The 20,562-nt window shown below is 45.7% G+C and overlaps 1 protein-coding gene across 2 annotated transcripts in view; it reads left to right on the top strand.

Moving 5' to 3' along the window:
- The window catches only part of FHIP1A (FHF complex subunit HOOK interacting protein 1A), a 226,759-nt gene that overhangs the window by 162,958 nt on the left and 43,239 nt on the right, over positions 1 to 20,562 (top strand). For both annotated transcript variants that reach the window (XM_081811766.1, XM_081811767.1), the window contains exon 6: positions 117 to 203. In XM_081811766.1, coding sequence (XP_081667892.1) covers positions 117 to 203 — 87 coding nt within the window. The remainder of the gene's footprint in view (positions 1 to 116; positions 204 to 20,562) is intronic.

Genomic DNA, 20,562 nt, shown 5'->3' with positions numbered 1-20,562 from the left:
TGGCCGGAATTTGAATTTCCTCTTTGAATTTAGGATATTCACAGAAATGTGTGATTTTAAGAAGACCTAAAGATGAAACTCTTTGTCTTTTTCATGACTGCCTGTTTCTCTCTTAGGTGGCTCACCCCTTGATTCGCAATCAGCTTGTCAATTATATTTACAATGGATTCTTGGTACCAGTCTTGGCTCCTGCGCTCCACAAGGTCAGTGATTGGCTAAGGTGATCTTACCTGTTGATGGTACAACTGACGGAAACCGAGGAAGGTGACCGGTGTAACTGACTCAATGGTGACTTTAGCCTAATTCTTCTTCTCGTTCCATTCATATTCCGCAGGAATATGAAAGATAGGTCTTAACGATAGTGACAGCTGAAGTCTGTTGGGATCCAGTTGGTGTCATAGAACACAGCATTGGGAGTGTCCAGTAAGATAGTCTACATGAAGATTGGCAAATGACTCTGACTCTTGTGTTTACGTCCATTCATGGAGAGTAGCTCCTTGGAATCCTCCGTTAGGCTGTCCTCGGAGGCCAAATCTGTCCTAGAGAGTGCAGGGCTTACCGTGGTGGGGAAAGGGGCCAGGGTAACACAGGTGTCATGGATTTGCCATCTCCTTAGTAGAATATGATTTTTTATAACAATTTTGTGACAGTAAAAATTAAAGTGAAGCAAGTTAAGGTCCCAGTAAAGGTTGGCTGTCTCATTAGCACCACTCTGGATTCCTTATGATGCTCTCATTTTGTATAATAAATCAACTGATAGCTTTTCCATTGTGAGCTGTCAGGAGACACCCATGGACCTAGAATTCTAATTATAAGGAGTTTTTCTTCACTGTGTAAAGAGACAGAGTATTGAGTTCAGAGGCTCTTTGTTGAGTTATTAGAATTGCCAGCCCTCATAGGGAGATAAGGAAGAAATAACTTATCACATGTTCTTTTGATGGGTTGCCCACGTTTCTGCATCTGGAAGTACCATTTCCACGGGCTCTCATTTTGCAGAATCGAAGAATGCCTTATTATGGCAACTTTGAGGCCGCCGCGGTAATGGGGCTTCAAGTTTAGAGCAATGGGTCTTCGTAGAAGATGTTCATCTTTTACCATTTACTGCCTTTTGTGTGTAGTGGCCGTATTCTCCAAAACAAGCATTGTTCTTGATCTGACAGTGTGCTTTGTATTACTTCTAGTTTCAAGAGGTAATCTTGGATGTGGCTTAAACATCAAAATATTGATGTTTCTAGATGATTTTAGTGGTTTATGGGCACAGAGGGACCAAGTGTTTGAAATTAAATCTGTCTTGGAAAATACAGGACATAACTTGGGAAAATGCAAACCTCATGTTTGTTTTCAGGTTGTCCTTCTGTTAGTATCTCGCTTTTCTGGAGGTGGGGTGGATGTCTTCTATGGAAGGTCTCTAAGCCTCTGCACGGAGGACTTCTCTGTGAAGGAATACAACATTGCTACTGAAATTCTCTGGCAGTCATTATCCATATACTCCCTCACACATTTAGACTTTCTTCCTCATTTAGTTCCATGCTTTTCCTCATTGACCAGTGGGTATAAAATAATTTCCCAAGTCATTATTGTAATAGTGATAATTATAATTATTATTTGTTCAGGATATTTTACATTACTGTAATTACCATACCTTAATGTTACAAATACTAATGATAACTCTTTATCCATAATTGAGGATGAGATCCACGTCAGAGACTATTACGAGGATCTGACTGGTCACCCTGCACTACTCCTTCACAGCACTAACCACTAGTGGAATCAAATCATTAAATGTGCAATAACTTGTTGAATGGCTGTCTCCACAGTGGTTTGCCTGCTTCTTGTGGGTAAGGTTCACACCTGCCTTGTTCACCAGGCTATCTCCAGTGCCCAGGACAGAGCCTTGGACTCAGGACGCTGAATAAACAGCACATAGGTGGAATGAGGTTTGTTAAAGTGCCACGCCGAGTGCTGGTACGTGCTGCATTCCCGGGCAGTGGTTCATAGAGAATTTTAACAGCACTTTACATATATTGTTCTCTATTATGCCTATAATTAAAATATGAGGTTTTTTAAATCATGAAGTTAGGAATACATCCTTATTGTGAAAAAAAGTACAGTCAATGCTGAATACATAAAAGGCAAAGGGAACATAACTATATTAGATTTGAATTTCCAACCCCTAATTAAAATTCCCTAACTTTTATCTATTGCAGGCAATTTCTCCCAGGGCTATTTAGAGACTAGGGAGAATATTTCCTCTCTAATTTATTTTCCTCCTTGCTCCCCAATCTGTGTGTGTGTTTTAATCATTTAGAATGAAAATTTTTAGGAAGGAGGCAGGGCAAGGGGGAGGGTGAACAGCCTCTCCTCTGGCTTTTGGCTGTCTCAGTGGTTGATGAAGTAAGGAGCCTCCCGTGAGTGGCAGGACAGGGGCCCCGAGGCAGATGAGGAAAGAAGTCCAGAACTGGGTGTTTCCGGAGGAGTTCCTAGCGGGAGCACTCGCATCCCACAGCCTGTGTCCTCTCCTTTGATATGGGAAGGGACACCTGGAAGTCTCAGGTCTACTACTGTAGGGGCTCTGGTCTAGATTTTTCATATTTTGTGTCTCTTGCCCTAGCGGAGGCGCCTCATTTAGTATTCTAAATAAATTTCCATTGTGTACTCTCTCCGCTCCCAATTTATATGTGGCATTTTAGTTACTGGCCATCCCATCCATGTAGGCAGTTTGCAGAGGTGAACTCATTCTCTCTGTCTCATAAATAATAGAAATAAATGCATACTTAAACATATTCCTACATCACAATCAATTCTCCTAAACTGTATTTCCACAGCATTTCCTAACCAGAGATGAAGTCATTACAAAGGGTTGTGGGCAATGAGAGGCGGGGTGTGGGCACTTGACAAGTGAGCCTTGTCTCTCCCTTGCCTCTCCCCAGTCTGTGTGTGCACGATGTAGTGCTCCCTCTGAGTCTTTCTTTTTTTTTTTTTTAAAGATTTTATTTATTTATTTGACAGAGAGAGATACAGCGAGAGAGGGAACACAAGCAGGGGGAGTGAGAGAGGGAGAAGCGGGCTTCCCGCGGAGCAGGGAGCCCGATGCGGGGCTCGATCCCAGGACCCCGGGATCATGACCTGAGCTGAAGGCAGACGCTTAACGACTGAGCCACCCAGGCGCCCTCTTTCCCTCTGAGTCTTTCTGCTACGCTCTTTCTCCATCCAACGCTGTGGTGTGACCAGTCATTCTTCTGTGTTAGCACAAAGCTGTATTTGATTTTTTTCAAAGGGCTGCACGGTTTTCCGTAGTGTGGATATACTGGTCCATAGTCCCTTATCCACAACTCAGAAATTAAAAAAGCCTAGAAAACCCCCAATTTTTAAAAAATAATTCATATGGCAGCACAACCTAACCTTTGCTGAACTCCTGTGGTGACAAACCCTTACCTGAACTGTCTTGAGGCTGTTTGGTTTTCTTCTACTTGTGTTCATATTTGTATGTTTTGTGGAAGAAATAGTAATGTATTTGGTTATAGGGTGCTGCCTCGGACCTGCTGGGTTAGTCAAATACGGCAGACGTACACGTTACTTTTCTAAACTAGGAAAAGTTTGAATTCCAAGGTACGCATGGTCTCCAGGGTTTAGAATAAGGGATTGGAAGCCTGTTTTGGACATTTAGGAAAGGATCCATTTTTGGAGATAGGTTTAAAGTCATACTTTGTAAAAGTCATACTAGAAAAAATGATGCCATGTTAATATGGTTCATTTAGGAATCAGAGCTAGACATAAATGTGGACATCATGTTGTACAGAACTGGTTATTTATGACGTTCGACAGCCCTTAACCAGCAAGAGCTAGTTCTGTTGTCTCTGTATGTTTAACTTATTAAAGCTAAATATTCAAGGCTGAATATTCATCGGTATGATTGTATTAGTCTGGGTTCTCAGAGAAGCAGATGCCAACAGAGGATTAAACGTGCAAGGATTTTATTAGGGGAAATGCTTGTGAGAGAGAAAAGAGGGAGCAGGGTGGGGAAGGCTGGGAGTTGCTGGACTGCAATGTAAATGTGACCCCAAGTGAAGGAGAGGGAGAGGTTGGTTGGGAGTGTCCCAGAGTGCTGCGCAATCTGAGCAAACCCATCAGAGGGGGCCTACGTCTTCCAGGGAGAGGGTCTGTGGGACGTGTGGTGAGGATTTCAGAGTATAGTAGCAGGGGCCCTTGGTCACTTTCACTCCCTGGAGCTGGAGGTCTAAGAGGTGGGTTTCCATGGTTCCGAACAGTTGACCGATTTCCATAGCTTTCCTGATTGTAGTTGTAAAAACGATGGACCTATATATTTGCTTCCTTGTGTGCAGAATATTCAGGAGTTCAAATGGTCCCCACATGCAAGGGGTCGTTTTGGTAGGATTAGCTTGATGAAGGAGTTTATTATGTCAGGCATGATGAGCATGCCGCAGTCACGAGCACCACCAACGTCTCAGGGGCTAGAACAACACATGTCTATTATTTGTTCACACTGCTTGTCCATCTTGGAGTGTGGGGTGGGCAGTTTGCAGGTAGCTTTTCTCCACGTTCTCGTCACTCAGGGACCCAAGGTGTTAGAACCTTCACCATCTGGAAATGATATCTGTGGTCATGTCAGAGGAAGAGAATATAGCGAATGGCCCACTGGCTCTTGAAGCACTTACCTGGAAGTGATCCATGTTATTTCCATTCACATTTCATTGTTTAAAGCAAAGCAGGTCACCAGGCCACATCTCCTCAGAGGGAAATGCAGTTCTCCCATTTTTCCAGAAGAATAGACGTCTGCGATGTGATTATTAGCCCTCATGGCTGTCATATGTATTTTGTCAGTCAGAGCCCCAGAAGGAATACCTGGCACTCAAATTGGGTAGTGGAGAACTAGTTATAAAGGTGTGGTGTTTCGGGGCGCTTGGGCGGCTCAGTGGGTTGAGCCTCTGACTTCGGCTTCGGTCATGATCTCAGGGTTCTGGGATCAGGCCTGAGTCAGGCTCTGCGCTCAGTGGGGAGTCTACTTGTTCTCCTGCCCCTCCTCCTGCTCGTGCTCTCTCTCTCTCTCTCTCAAATAAATAAATAAAATCTTTAAAAAAAAAAGTGTGGTGTTTCAGTGATCTACTGCTATGTAATAAACTACTCGCTAACTTAGTGACCTGAAACAACCATTTATTAGTATAAAGCACAACTCTCTGGTTCAGAAATTCAGGCTGGGCACAGTGGGGTTGGTTCATCTCCGTTCTGTGCTATCTGGGACCTCACCTGGGATGAGCACAGTGGATGGGGCCTGAATCTCTTGGGGCTGACTGGATGGATGGGTCTCTCTCTCTGTCCCGTTCTCTCTTCCTCCCTCCCTCCCTCTCCCTCCCTGTCTCTCTCTTTCCCTCATTCCATAGTCTCTTCATAGGGTTGGCTTGGGCTTTCTCTAAACATGGCAGCCTCAGGTAGTTGGACTCCTTTATATTTGTTGGGCGCTCAGGAGACAGGAATTAGAAGCTGTCAGTCTAGAAACTGCAACAGTGTCACTCCTGCCATATTTTATTATTCAGAGTAGTCAAAGAGTCCACCCTCTTTCAGGGGGAGAGGACGTAGAACCCCATCTCTTGATAGTAGGAGTGTCAAAGAATTTGTGGGCGGGATTACCATGGTTACCATCCCTAGGACTGAATGTGTTTGTAAAGGGTCAGAGAGAGCTCTATGGAGAGGGCCACCTGAATAGAACCAGGAGCTTCAGGTGTGGGTCACGACCAACCTGAGACAATGCCTCAGAGGAGGAGGCAAAGGAAGAAAAAGGAAGAAATAGCCTCCCTTCCTCCGGTCTCCTGCTGGACTCCCTTTGGGTGAACCCAAATGGAAACCAGATGGCAAGGTGGCCCATATGGGTCCTCTGGGGCTCAGAGCAGGGTGGAAAAGCTGAAGAGTAGATAAAGAGAGGCAAATAGAGGTGATCCAGCACACTTACTTACTAGTATCAATAATTTAGAGCGTTAATTAGTTGGTACAGATGGGACCTGTAGTGTGTATTCAGATTTAGTGTTAAGATATGGTTTTAAAAAATTTCCTAGAAACACATAAGAAAGTCCACTTTTTATAGATGATAGTTACTGTCTAATTCTATGTATTGATCCTTGTTCTCTGGAACCTGAAATCATAGTTAGACTTTAACGTGACAAGCAGATATGCTAACAACATGCTAGATATGAATAAACAATGAAGAAATAACTAAAGCACAGGTAACAATCACCAGGTCAGTCTTGTTATTACCCGTTCACGAAGAAGCAGGGTGTGTGGTGGAAGAGACCTGTGGTGGTAGACCCTGGATCAGAAGATCTGAATTCTAGTCCTGGCTCCAGTATTTACTGCCGTGTGACCTCGTGCAATGCGTTTAGCTTTTCTGAGTCTGTTTCCTCAGCTGCACGGTGGGGAGAGTGAAGTCTTCGCTCCCCTTACAGGGAATGGAGGTCAATCATGAGAGCATTCTGTAAGTCGTTTGCTGTTGTATGCAAAGGTGTTATCATAGTTACTCCAGGACAAATTCTGCCATCTCATATGCAGTAAAAGTGTAATGTCATTTGTTCAGAGACCATTTAGTGAGTGTGCACCAGATGCAAAGCTCTCTGCCGGACCCTGTGGGGAAATGAAGTTGCCTGAAAACCCTCTGATATCTCCGGAGTTTATAATCTGGGACCCAGGAGACTGACATGGTAACCACAAGAGGGACTGAAATAAGTGTTGTACCAGAGAAGGGAGCCAGGGCAGGTGGGGGAGGGGCGTGGGGCAGACACGGAGGGTGGAGTATGACAGGGAGAGTGACATGAGTGACCTGGGGCGAACCTTGAAGGTGAGCAGGCGGGGAAGGACATTCAGGGAGCGAGCTCCCACAGGAGTCCAGGCTGGGAGGAATGCGTTTTGGTAAAAGTACACCAAGAGTGCCGTGGTGTGCACAGGGGCAGGGAGAATGGGCACTGGGAGAGACTCTCACCTGACTCCCAGGGCAGGTGAGCATTTGCATCTATGGCCAGCAGTTTCTGTGTAGAGGGACGTCGGGGATAAGAGGCTCGGGACCAACCTGGGGGTGACAAATAAGGCAGCAGGTATGGCTGGCATTTTGGGCAGTGTGAACTGAAAGGAAGGAAGGAGGGGAAGGAAGGAGGGGGCACCTGCGTGGCTCAGTCGTTCAGCGTCTGCCTTCAGCTCAGATCATGATCCCGGGGTCCTGGGATCAAGCCCCGCATCGGGCTCCCTGCTCGGTGGGAAGCCTGCTTCTCCCTCTGCCTCTACCCCTGCTTGTGTTCCCTCTCTCGCTCTGTCTCTCTGTGTCAAATAAATAAATAAAATCTTTAAAAAAAAAAATAAAAGCAGGAAGGAAGGGGGTTCAGGAGAAGGGAGGGGGCTGAAGAAAATAGGATACAAGGAACAAAGATCCTAAAGAGAAGGTATTCTCCCACTCACTACCATAAAACCCTTCCAAACTACCTAAAGGGGTGACTCCTTTTCTTTTTTTCATGTATGCCTCCTAGCTTTTCCCTTGCCGGATCATTAAATGCACTTAAAAGTTGTTGAAAAATACCGGGATTTTAAAGAATTGCTCTATTAACAAACCCAAGACTTCTGACTCCCTGGTGACCTCCTTTCCCCTTTGACGGCCACTCTTCAGACTCTGGTGGATCTCTGGTAGAGTCTGTGGGCAACATGGACTTCACTTTTCCCCTGCCTTCCCTGAATGTGGGTGTGCGTGGGTCTCGGTCTTCTGGTCAACCCTGCGATCAACTGTCAGCTCTACACAGATGGCCTGAACATCCTCCACCACCTGTGGGATCTCTTGGCCTGAGTGGCCTGCCGTGCTCCTCAAATTTAGAATATCAAAATCCAGACGCTTAGCTTTCACCCCAGGCTAGCTTAGCACCTCCTCTGCAGGTGATCTTTTTGAAGACCTTTTGAATGCGGTGGTGATCAAGCTGTGTTGTAGCAGGTAGAAACAGAAGTGAGGCGAGCTGATTGGCCTTGTCACTAGCTTGGAAGAATCTCTGTGCAGGTGTGTTGTTTAGGGCTCCTGGGTGGATAGGAGATGGACAGGCAGGCAGTTGGCAGTAGAAGCCAAAGATGGCCTCAGTGCCTGCCCTGGCCCCAGCAGGGTTAGAAAGAGGGGACTAGCAAGGCGTCTGGAGGGGAAAGGGTGCACGAATAGCATCCGGGGCTCAGCCATATTATTTTGGTCAAATGTCTAGTGAACTAGTGTGTTCTTCTGTTTTGTGGGTTCCTTGGCTCCTTAGGAAATTAGGGCAGAAGTTTGGGGCTGTCTGTAGTCGTTGGAGGCGGAGGAGACATTGAGGGGGGAGTGTGCTGAAGGAAAGGAGGGAGGGCAGGGAAAGTAATGAACTACACGCCATCCTTTCCTGCAGGCAGCTCACAGGCTTTCGCAGTGATACCCGTGACCTCAAAGAAAGCCTGTACCTTTGGTTTTTGTGAAGAGCAGGCAGCTGTTTTCGTTCAGCGAGTTATTCCATACGAGCATGCTTGGAAAAACAGAAGCAGAAAAATCTACCAGAAAACCCAGTTTTCCCACCATCTCTCGTGTGCTAAAACTGTGCTTGAACAACATACACAGGTAGAATAATTGCAGCCATTTCCTTAAATGGCATGTGCACTGGCCGCCTCTAAGCCACTGTGGGGCCCATTTGTTTTACAATCTTGTCTTCTAAACACACACATACATATTCATGACCTGTATCCTGAGAGCTCAATAATTCATGGCTTATTGACTTAGGTTGATGGATGGAAGCTTTTTGGGGACTGCAGAAGATGGAAATTTTCAGAGTCTGGGAGCAGCCACACTTGTGAGTCAGCCGTTTGCTATTCAGTGTGTCTGTGGGTGGGGTGGGCTGGGACCCCTGCAGAGCCCAATTGGGCTTTCACTGGCTAGGGATGTCTTTGACTTTTATGCCCAGTGAAACTCGTGACTGAAGGTTTTAAGAGCAATTAAAAACCGGCTTCAAATGATCAGCACTAATACATGTTAATGAGCTATAATTGGGTGCTGAGTTGACGGGAGGCGTGTGCTGACCTCTTAGGTCATACTTTTTTGGTCTCCAGAGCGGAGTGGGCAGAGCAGCCTGTCCCTTAACTGTCCCTTCGCTCCATTTCTCCTGTCCACCCTTCTTCACGCATCTCTAGTCTGGGAGATGGGGGATGGGGTTCCGATGTGGCCAGAGCGCAGAGGCCAGTCCTCTGCTTGCTCTTCTGTCCCACTTCCCGTTGCGTTTCTGGATGCCCAGCACATCACTCTGCTGTTACCTGCATCACTTCCTGATGAAAAACACCTCGAAGTTTTATGTCTGGTGCCAGTAATGCTGTAAAACTTCACTGATCAGGACATTCCTTGCAGCGGGAAATTGGAAAAAAGAAGGAATCGAAAGCATGGAATTAGGATGCCCTCTTGGCCCTGGAATTTTGAGGTTTTATGTCTCAAATGTGGTGGTTCTTTGCTAAATCTGTTACAGTTCCCCTGGAGTTATGGAGCTCTGAACTAGGTTCCAGCTCTGGGGTGAACCATATGAAAAACTGAAGTGGGATAATAGTTTGGTCTCTCCATTTCATGTTTCTACTTTTGCATTTCAGTAATTTGCTTTTTATTTATTTATTTTATTTTTATTTGTCAGAGAGAGAGAGAGCGAGCACAAGCAGGGGGAGCGGCAGGCAGAGGGAGAGGGGGAAGCAGACTCCCCTCGGAACAGGGAGCCCTATGCGGGGCTCGATTCCAGGACCCTGGGATCATGACCTGAGCTGAAGGCAGACGCTTAACCGACTGAGCCACCCAGGCGCCCTCCATGTTTGTCTTAAGGACATTTTACGCACCAACTTTATGACAATTAATATACTGATTATTTTTTTTATTTTTTATTTATTTATTTATTTATTTTAAAGATTTTATTTATTTATTTGACAGAGAGAGACACAGCGAGAGAGGGAACACAAGCAAGGGGAATGGGAGAGGGAGAAGCAGGCTTCCCGCGGAGCAGGGAGCCCGATGCGGGGCTCAATCCCAGGACTCTGGGATCATGACCTGAGCCGAAGGCAGACGCTTAACGACTGAGCCACCCAGGCGCCCACTGATTATTTTTTTTAAAGATTTTATTTATTTTTTTGACAGAGAGAGACACAGTGAGAGAGGGAACACAAGCAGGGGGAGGGGGAGAGGGAGAAGCAGGCTTCCCGCTGAGCAAGGAGCCCGATGCGGGGCTCGATCCCAGGACCCTGGGATCATGACCTGAGCTGAATGCAGACGCTTAACCGACTGAGCCACCCAGGCATCCCAGTAATTTGCTTTTTAAAACCCATTCTCTACATTATTGATCCGAGTGTCCAATCACTAAAGGCTCTGGAATAGTATCCTGTCCACAGCCCCCAGCCCTGTGTTGTTTTTTTTTTCCCTCTAGTTGCTTATTCCTCTTCTTGTAATGATGTTGAGCTATACTTATTCATATGGAACTTTGTTTCTTACCATGCCTGGAGTAAACCAGGCACTTCAAATGATTCTGTCCTCCACCATGCTGAAAGCCTACCTGTGCACCCACCTGGCCCACGGACCGCCGGTCTGGTGTGAAGTGAAGGGGTCTCAGGGATGTCCTAGAGAAATGAGGTCACTCCTTCTAGAAGCTGCTGTTCTTGCCCCACAGCCTGAGGCAGACTCCAGTGGCACCCGGGCAGGGAGGCAGGTAGTCTCCTCAGGGCCATCTGGCAGCGGGGGAAGCCGCGTGCTGCGCATGCTTGAGCTCAGCGGGAGCACTTCATGCACCTGCTGCCATCTCCAGCTTCTGTCATGAAGCTCCCTGTGCTCCCTGCCTGATGCTGGTGATCCAGGTGTGACTGAGGAGCTGGGCTGGGAGTGGCAGGGTCACCCTGGATTTAAACAGGAGGGTGCCGCGGGAGCCGAGAGGCCAGGCGTAGGGACCGCTGTGGTCTGTCAGTAGTGGCAGGTGAATGAGGTAATTAAAAGGCCCGTCCTGTCGTGGGCCTGCAGCTATGTGACACGGATCGGAAGTAGTGTTCTGGAACTCGGACTGAAGCAGTCATAGCAAGCAGGCCAGCTTCAGACAGCCTCAATTAATAATTGCTCTATCCGACGAGAGGCAGCCGTTAAATAGACCTGGAGGGTTTTAGTGGCACTTATGAGAGGCCTTGGCTGGGAAATCCTTGATTTATTAATCGAAAACCGAAGGTGAGGGTGTGCCATCTAATACATTCAATTAATGCATTATATTTGATTAACACAATTTGGGGAAGCAGTCTAGCTTAACATTGCAAAGAATGGGTCTTGAGGCCAGAGAGACCTTAGTTTGAGTTCTGGCTCTTTGCTACTTTTTTTTTTTTTTTTTTAGATTTTATTTATTTATTCATGAGAGATAGAGAGGCAGAGGCAGAGGGAGAAGCAGGCTCCCCATGGAGCAGGGAGCCTGATGCGGGACTCGATCCCAGGACCCTGGGATCATGACCTGAGCCGAAGGCAGACGCTTAACCGACTGAGCCACCCAGGCGTCCCCTGGCTCTTTGCTACTTAACTAGCAACGTGACTGTGGCAAGTACCTTCGTCTATGTGTGTATGTTACATATGGATAAAACAGTACCTACCTTAGTGGGCTCTTGGGAAGAATAAGTGAGGCACTGTATTTAAAGTGCCTGTTGTGTCTGGTACTTAGTACTACACACATATCACCTATTAACTCCACCAGTTGGGTCTCTGAAATGAGACATCCTTCACATGACACTGGGTATTACCGGACAGGGAATCTTGTACCGTTTTTAGTCACTGGTGTTTTGATTTTAGATCCTATTCTTATTGTTCCTTTACACATTTTCATCTCATCTTATAGACAGCCAAACTTTTGGATTTACTCTTTCCTTCTTTGTCTCAGAATGTGATGTCAACCCAGTTGTACCTAGAATTCTTTTCCTGCTTATTCTGATTCTCAGTGCCAGAGATGCCCAAGCGTAAATGTGCAAAGACAGTCATTCTCAAAGTCCTGAGTCGCAGGATCTGATTTAATAGGTAGGGCTGACACTTTCCCTGTTAGCCAGCAGCCGGGTGCTCCATGGACCACGCTGGGTGATGGTACTGATCTCGGCCCTTCTGCTCGCACGTTGGCTACTTGTGCTCTTTCACTGGACGAGGAATATGAAGATATGGGTCCCTGTTTTATGTGTAATGTCAGGGGGCTTCCCCTGGTTAAGGATCCCGTTTTCTCATCCATGGTAATCCCCATGCCAGCAGCCAGCCAAGACTGGTGAGCATCGGATGAGGAGGTAGAGAACAGTGCTTTGGGAAGCCGTGAAGCTGTCCCAAATGAGCAAGGCATTCAGAAGGGGACACAGTCTCTCCTGCCTCCCTCTGGAGCTGTTTTAGCCATCAAAGCAGATAGCGTAAGTCAAAATACTTGCATCATTTACAGACTTCGTAGTCGTAGCATCTAAAGGTGAGTAATGAAAGGACATTGTTGAGTTCTTGTGTATGGGTTCTAAGAATGCGTTTCTGCTCCCCAGTGTGTGGATAGTGTTCCATTGTGAGAAGTACCTCCCATTGTTCAGGATGTTGGACAAGTGCCATTATTTATACAGTGAAATCAACTCTGCTCTCTTGTGTAATACTGTGAAGATATGTGTACAGTGATATCAGCACCACAAAAACTCCTTTCAAATGGAAATGTGGTCAGCTTGGCAGTAGGACAACTGGCCACACACTGATGTCATGTACATTACAGTATCTTATAAGGCATCATCGTTGTCCGCCAACTGGGTCCCCCCAGATGCCCTGGTGCTGTGGGTAGAAGGGGAAGTGAGAGCTCCCTGTAACTAGAGGTTACACAGCAGAGATGGTGTTGGCAGATTTTCTTCATTTCACTGTAACCATTATTGCTTTTTTTTCACTTCTCATATTCTAGGTTATTAAGTGGAAAGATGATGCACACAGGCGTTGAGATCCATATACAAATACACTTTTCCCTTCATCAATATATAGAAAAGCTGAAGAGAGTAAATTGTTTATCCCAGAGGTATCCCTTGTGGATCAGCTGTGGAACATAATGAAATGTCTCGTATTTGTTGTGGAAAGCCTCTTGAGAATGTAGGACTAGATTATAATAGAAGCTATTGGGCCATTCACTTTTCTTTTTTTTTTCTAAAGAAAATCTTATAATTAATATCTGAGGTCTAGTGCTAAGTTTCCAGCCTATGGAACCACTGTGTCTTCGAATCATTTGTAGGCATGGAGGCTCCAGGTAAGTCACGTGGTAAGCCGAGACCTAGGCCATACTATGAGGTGAAGGGAGACCCAAATCTTTGCTCTCGTTTTGCATATTAACAGAGCAAATAGTGACCTGGCAATGGGATCCACGGCCCAAAGCCATCCTCATTGTGTCCTGGGGGTGTCCCTGTCTTTATCTCGCTGAGTCTAATGCTGTGCCAAAACAAAAAAACAAACAAAAATGCTGGCTGGAGTAAACAGACTTGAAAGAGAGAGCAAAGAGGAAGGCACATTTATTCATTGCATAAAGCTAGATGCAGTGGTATCCAGTGGCTAAGTTCTTTGCGAAGGATTTAATATGATGTGAGCTTTAGAGTCAGGCTGCCAGGGTCGATACCCCAGTCCCACCACCTGCCAGCTCTGTGCCCTTGGGCAGCACTTTTGACTTCTCTGAGCTGGTTTCCTCCTTTGTAAAATGGGGAATGACATTAATAGGACTCTTACAGGACCTGTGAGGATTCAATGAGTTGATATTTTACTGTGTTGCCTGGCACAGAGTTAGTGCTTGGTGTGTGTTAATTCTGTTATTACTTTTTTAGTTCTTATTAGGTACTTGTTGGAGAATCATAGTTTTAGATCACCAGGTAGCTCTTTCATTAATCTGTAATTTATAAAATTTGGCATATTTCCAGGAGGGAATAGGCAGAGAACCGTAGGCATCAGAGTAGTAGGAAAAATAACTCCAAGGCTAGAATTGGCAGAGCCCAGTTATTTGAATCTTTTCCCAGGCTACCCCTGAACTTCCTCCCATCTCCCTGTCCATAGACTGACTACTCCAGCTCTCTTGGACCATGTATGAACTGGATTTCCACTTGATCACTTGTGCTTATGCCTTTCCTCTCCTTGAGATACCTTTCTGTTCCATCTATACTTACCTAAATATTTCTCATCCCCCAATGTTGCGACCACATGCCACTTCTTCCGAAAGTCTTCCTGATCAAGCCAGGCGTAGGCAATCACTCTTCACATCTTTAGAGTTTCGTTGGTATCACTCATGTGGCACTGAAAGGTTACTTTGTATGATCATTATGGGTTTACTGTGTCTTACCTCTCTTACCAGGTGACAGACTTCATGAGAGTAGAGACTTTTTATTTATTTAGTATTTATTTATATGTCCATTTATCGTACAAATATTACAGCAGCATCTCTAGCCCACTGCCTTGTCCATACAGGTATTTTGCTGTTTTCTGAGTAAGTGAATGCATGAACATAGATATGGTGACTAGGTCGTGATGTGTGGGTGAAGCAAATGTGAGGGAGAGAGAGGAGAAAGGTCAGGAGAGATTAAGTAGTAGGGGCTGTTGGGAGTTGGGAAAAGACTGAGGTGCTTGAGGGGAGGGGTGTTTAGGCTTGGCCAGACATGGCTTTTGCTGAAAGTGAGATACCTCTTATTTGTTGCGGAAGTCCAGGAATGACCAGATTTGAGACAGATATTGCTGGAACAACATAAAGGAAGATATGGAATTTTCTAGAAAGAAGCAGAAGGAAAATGAATAAAAAAATATTACTCAGGAATCAGTGATGGCTCTAAGATTCATATTTAAAATGTGCTGTCCACATCCAGAATTGACAGTGTCCAAAATGAGAGTTCTTTTTTTTTTAAGATTTTATTTATTTGCGAGAGAGAGAATGAGCGATAGAGAGCATGAGAGGGAGGAGGGTCAGAGGGAGAAGCAGACTCCCTGCTGAGCAGGGAGCCCGATGTGGGACTGGATCCCGGGACTCCAGGATCATGACCTGAGCCGAAGGCAGTCGCTTAACCAACTGAGCCACCCAGGCGCCCATGAGAGAACTTTTCTTTATTGTTTTTGGCTAGAGTTGCCTAGGAGATACCTATCAAGTTAAAAATAATTGGCAATATATCATTTTCATGGTTATTTATCAAGACATTCAACTCTCTGGATAAGCATGTGTGATATTTTTTTTTTTTAAAGATTTTATTTATTTATTTGAGAGAGAGAGAATGAGAGAGAGAGAGAACACATGAGAGGGGATAGGGTCAGAGGACGAAGCAGACTCCCTGCTGAGCAGGGAGCCCGATGCGGGACTCGATCCCGGGACTCCAGGATCATGACCTGAGCTGAAGGCAGTCGCTTAACCAACTGAGCCACCCAGGCGCCCAAGCATGTGTGATATTTACATTTGTGATACGTGCTTTAAAAGAACTAGTAGATTTAGCTGTCCAGTTTTTTTTTTCTTTGATGATAGCATTCTGTCTGTCAGAATTTATGAAGTTTATAACTCTGAAATGTGTTCAATTTCAATTTATAGAGGAGCTCTATGTGGAGCGAAGGTGAGGAACTCCTTTGTCTCCGTGTCCTTATTCCCTGGACAGGTGTCAGCCCAATACTCAGCACCCAGTAGGCATTCTAGAAATGCTTGTCAGTAAATGAATTAATAACATCTCAGTTTAAACAAATTTCACAGACTGGATGGATTTCATGAAGGATAGCCTTTGTGTGTGAAGGTCTTCCCAAATCTAAACGGAGAGATTGAATTGGAGATAGGAACATAGTATGTTATATACACTCACAGAATTTTAGTACTAGACATAATCCCAGAGATAGTCTAGTCCCAACTCCTCATTTTTCGGATAAAGATGTTGAAGATCAGAGAGGTTAAGTGACTTGCTCAGGCTCACACAGCTGATTACTGGCCGAGCTTGGACCAAAACCAGAACTGCAGGGCTAGAAGCTACAGTATCGTCATCTCTTTCCATTATCCCCCTTGGAAGTAAATCTTAGTTCCATAATTCCTTCCCTGGTGGAAGTTAACTCCTGAGCTCCCAGTGCAGAATTCAGAAAAAATTTTCCTTATGCTTTTGTTAATTGCAAAATAGATTTCTTTGAGAGCAAATCCCCTTTCTCTCAAGGCTCCTGTGTAATCAGGGGCTGCTTGGGTGCGCCCATATTAATTTTTGATGTCCTGCTTGAGTTTCTCCTCTTGGTAAGTCTGCTCTCAAAGGAGAGCTTGCACCATCTAGTGGATCCAAGAAGAGGCTCTTGGGTTTAATTTTTTGGTGGCCCTCCTTTAAAAGGAAGAAAGGAATGGCATTTTTAGTTAATCTGCAGATTCTCCCATCGAACCCTTTATTCATATCATGAGAGTGAGGTTAGAAGCCCAGAATGCTGTTAGGATCACTTTGTACCTCACACTGCTAAAAGCAGGGCAGGGTGTTGACCATGCTTCTTCTCCCCTTTTTAAATGGCAGAAGGAGGGTAAGGAAGTGGGTAGGATAGCCACCTGTTTTTTCAACCACTACTTGGATTCTTCTCATTAATTCAAAACATTGAGTCTTCTATAATGGATCTTCCCATAATAGTTGGGAATTAGTCAAATCCAGCTTTCATTCTTGGGAAATTCTCTAGTACTCATTTGGACAATTAACTAATTCAGTAATGTACCATATTTTATCTACTTGGATAAGTGAAGTTTTTGGAAGCTTCCAAATCACTCCTTTGTTTCCTCTGATAGAAGTTTTAAATCTTTTCTCAAGCTCTGCACAATACTTACTTCATGTGGCAGGTGGCAGAAGATGGCATTGCTCAAGCAGGATAATTTGATGACTGCGTGGGCAACACAGGGTGGGGGTCTCACCACTGACTTGCCCTGTGATCTGAAATGCTACTTTACCTCCTGGGCCAGAGTTTGCTTTGGAAGGAATGTGATTGTCAGCCTTTTTACGGAGTACCTACCGCTCAGCAAAAAACAGGTTTTTTTTTTTTTTTTCAGTTGCTTGTTTGTGTTTATGTTTTTGTTTCATTTTGTTTTTACCTTTGTTACTCCATTAGCTGAAATATCTTAAATGGCATCTTAGCACCTGCATAGTGTAGGCGTGCTTGGGACAGGGGTCTTCACACTGGTGCACATCAGAATCAACGGGGGGGCCTGACCCCAGCCCTGGAGATTCTAACTTACCTGGACAGATGGGGTGTGAACATGGGTATTTTTAAAAAGCTCCCCAGGTGATTCTAACATAGATACAGGGCTGAGAACCACTGCTATATGATGCCTTTGAATCATTGGATTCCAAATCAAGTTGAACATTGGAGATCTGTATTTGAAAACCATTGTTCTCCTTGGGGCCAGAAGTTGTACTGTATTGGGATTGTACTGAGGTCGTCGCTGTATCTACAAGACTCCATTTTTGCAACCCCAGCTGGTGCTGGTGGGGTCAGTTTTGGTGTATGATCGAGGTCTGAGGAATGGTACTTTCTGAGATAGGCAGGAGCCGCGAGGGCCAAAAGTTAATGCTTTTGTGAGTGGCAGTTTAATGTATTATTATAATTGACCTCATCTTAGGTGTTGCTTCTATATTGTTGGCCCATGTCCAGTGACAGTAGGAAAGTTGGTGTTTCACGTCTTTTTTTTTTCTCTTAAGAACATTTCTCCCTCTCTTGTTGGCTCAACGATCAATTTTAGCTCTTTTGATGGTTCCCAGGAGTAAGGTGCTCGGTGAGTTCTTCGGAGAAGCTGTTTTCGGGAATGAAGTTCTGACCTGTGACTGGGAGCCAGCTGGCTTCTGAGAAACACAGCTGAACGAGTTGGAGGAAGGATGGCGTGGTAAAAGGGCAGGGGTGGGTATAAATCCTCCAAGATGCCATAACCCAACTTTTATAATGGGAGATAGTGTCTTTGACCTTAATCACCCCACATGGTTGATACAACTATTCAATTTCGAAGTATTTTTGCTCAGTTTTTAGAGGGCAGGGGACAAGAATGCCAAGGAGTCGTTAGAATTCTTATCGTGGCTTCTCCTCAAAATAGTACAAAGAGCATGAAATTTGGTAGCCAGCAGACCTGGTCTCTGGTGAATCTGGTCTCTGCCACTTACTGTGTACTTTGGGGGGCAAGTCTATGAGCCTCATGTTTCTTATCTGTGAAATGAGGACCCTGATGCCTACTTTGCAAGGCCAAATTGAATGAACCCAGATAACGTATATGAAGCACCATAATCCGTGGCACAAGAGCTGGGACTCCACAAATGCTAGCTATTTCTGGAAATACTATTAATAACAGTAATAATGATAATTATAAAATTAAATAATTTCTTTCCTCCTTTGGAAATGGCGCCTGAGATATAAGTAACCCATGGCCGGTGTGTCCAGTTGTCCTTCACGGGGGCTGAGAATGGGATGGGAAGGGGTGTTGACAGAGGCTCCAGCTGGGAAAGGTGTACTCAGAATTTTCAATCCTCACCTAATCAACATGCTATCATTTAGTCTCATCACACATTAATCCCTTTAAAATGTAGTTGCTCCCTAGAAGAGTTAATTTCACTGATCATTCATCTTGTGTATAGCTTGCTTGTTTATTTCAGAGAGGATAGAATATAGATCTTTATTTAAAGAGTGTGGGGCGCCTGGGTGGCTCAGTTGGTTGAGCGACTGCCTTCGGCTCAGGTCATGATCCTGGAGTCCCGGGATCGAGTCCCGCATCGGGCTTCCTGCTCGGCAGGGAGTCTGCTTCGTCCTCTGACCCTATCCCCTCTCAGGTGTTCTCTCTCTCTCATTCTCTCTCTCTCAAATAAATAAATAAAATCTTTAAAAAATAAAAAAAAAAAGAGTGTGGATGGGGCACCTGGGTGGCTCAGTCGGTTAAGTGTCTGCCTTCGGCTCAGGGTCATGATCCCGGGGTCCTGGGATCGAGCCCCAAGTCAAGCTCCCTGCTCAGCGGGGAGCCTGCTTCCCTTGCCCGCCCCCATGCTCTCTCTCAAAAAAATAAATAAAATCTTAAAAAAATAAACCATGTGGAAGGGGGTTAGGAGGGAAGAAGGGGGAATGCGTTTGTGGGGATTACTTGAGTGTAAGTCACACCTGGTGCTGGGGGGTGGTGTGGGTGTCGGCCATACTCTGTATGGGCTGGACCATCGAGAAGCCGAGGAGATGCCAGGATGGAGGCGGGGGCACCTCACGGTGCTGGGGGCCCATATACAGCAGCCATCAATTTTGAGTTGCTGTCCTGAGTTCCCTGTTAGGACTGCCTGTGTGATGCCATAAGTTTGTTTTGGGACCGCTGTTGTCATTTCCCATAGGTTGGCTGTGTCTGGAGTTACAGTGCCATTTCACCTAAGCCCTGGAGTCTAAAGCGTTTACATGGATCAATGGAAACTGCATGTGCATAGCTGAGGTTACGCAGTCTCAGAAAAGTCCGTCTGATCTAATTGAGGTGTAAAGGGCTTTCTTCCCCATCTGAGTTCTGACAAGTTGAGAACTATAAGTGAGGGAGACAGAAGATCAAAGTAGGGCCTTTGTTATCAATAAAACTGACGCTGGAACATAGGGTTTATAGCTGTGGGTAAGATTGCCTAATATCGGGGCGCCGGGGTGGCTCAGTCGGTTAAGTGTCTGACTCTTGGTTTCGGCTCAGGTCGTGGTCTCAGGGTCGTGAGATTGAGCCCTCCCCCAGGCTCTGCTCTGGGCATGGAGTCTACTTGAGGTTCTCTCTTCCCCTCCCCCTGCCTCTCCTGCTGGTGCTTTTTCTCTAAAATAAATAAATAAATCCTTAAAAAACAAAAAGAAGATTGCCTAATAGCGACCCCCAGGACTGGACAGACGTGCCAGACACAACATAGAAGGTGTGGTGGGAGGAGCAGAGAAGAATGTGGACTTCCTGCAGGCGGTCTGGCTCCCAGAAGAGAGGGAGGAAGGGACAAGCTCCTCGGAATGACAAGCTCCTCCTCCTCTCCTGGGGGAGGCGATAGTGAGGGAGGCAGAGAGGCTAGAAGGACTCTGCTGGGTGATCCTGCATGTGGGAGGAAACACTCGGATCAGTTTTCTCTGCCAGCTTGATAGGAATTCAACCTTTCTAAATTCTAGAGATTTGGAAGCAGTGATTCATATTCCAAAAACCTACAAATAGGGGTGGTTGCGATGGCATTGGCATGTTGAAGAGCCCATAAGGGGTGCCTGTTACCTGCAGAAGATAAAACAGACTCCCTCCCTTGTTTCTGAAAACCCCTCCTCCTCTGTCCCGTCCTGCTTGTTAACCTTCCTTCCCCCGTGGTGGTCAAATGCAGACCTGAGGTCAGAGCAGTGCCTTCGTTGTCCTCTGTTCTTATCTGCCGTGTTCCTGCTGGATTATTCTTTCTCCGTCATGTCAGTCTGTGCAGAATGTATTCATCTGTCCCCATACTGTCCCCGTACTGGGCTCAAGCCCCGCTTCGAGGCACACCCCGATTTCTCCTGTCTCCCAACTGCCGCTCGCTGGCTCCACGCAGCCTCCCACTGGGTTCGGCGCCGGAGTTTCGCCAGCCGGACAC

This window comes from Leptonychotes weddellii, chromosome 2 (assembly GCF_054177405.1).
Source record: "Leptonychotes weddellii isolate Sample4059 chromosome 2, ASM5417740v2, whole genome shotgun sequence".
NCBI classification, from domain to species: domain Eukaryota; kingdom Metazoa; phylum Chordata; class Mammalia; order Carnivora; family Phocidae; genus Leptonychotes; species Leptonychotes weddellii.
This window is presented reverse-complemented; position numbering and strand designations above follow the sequence as displayed.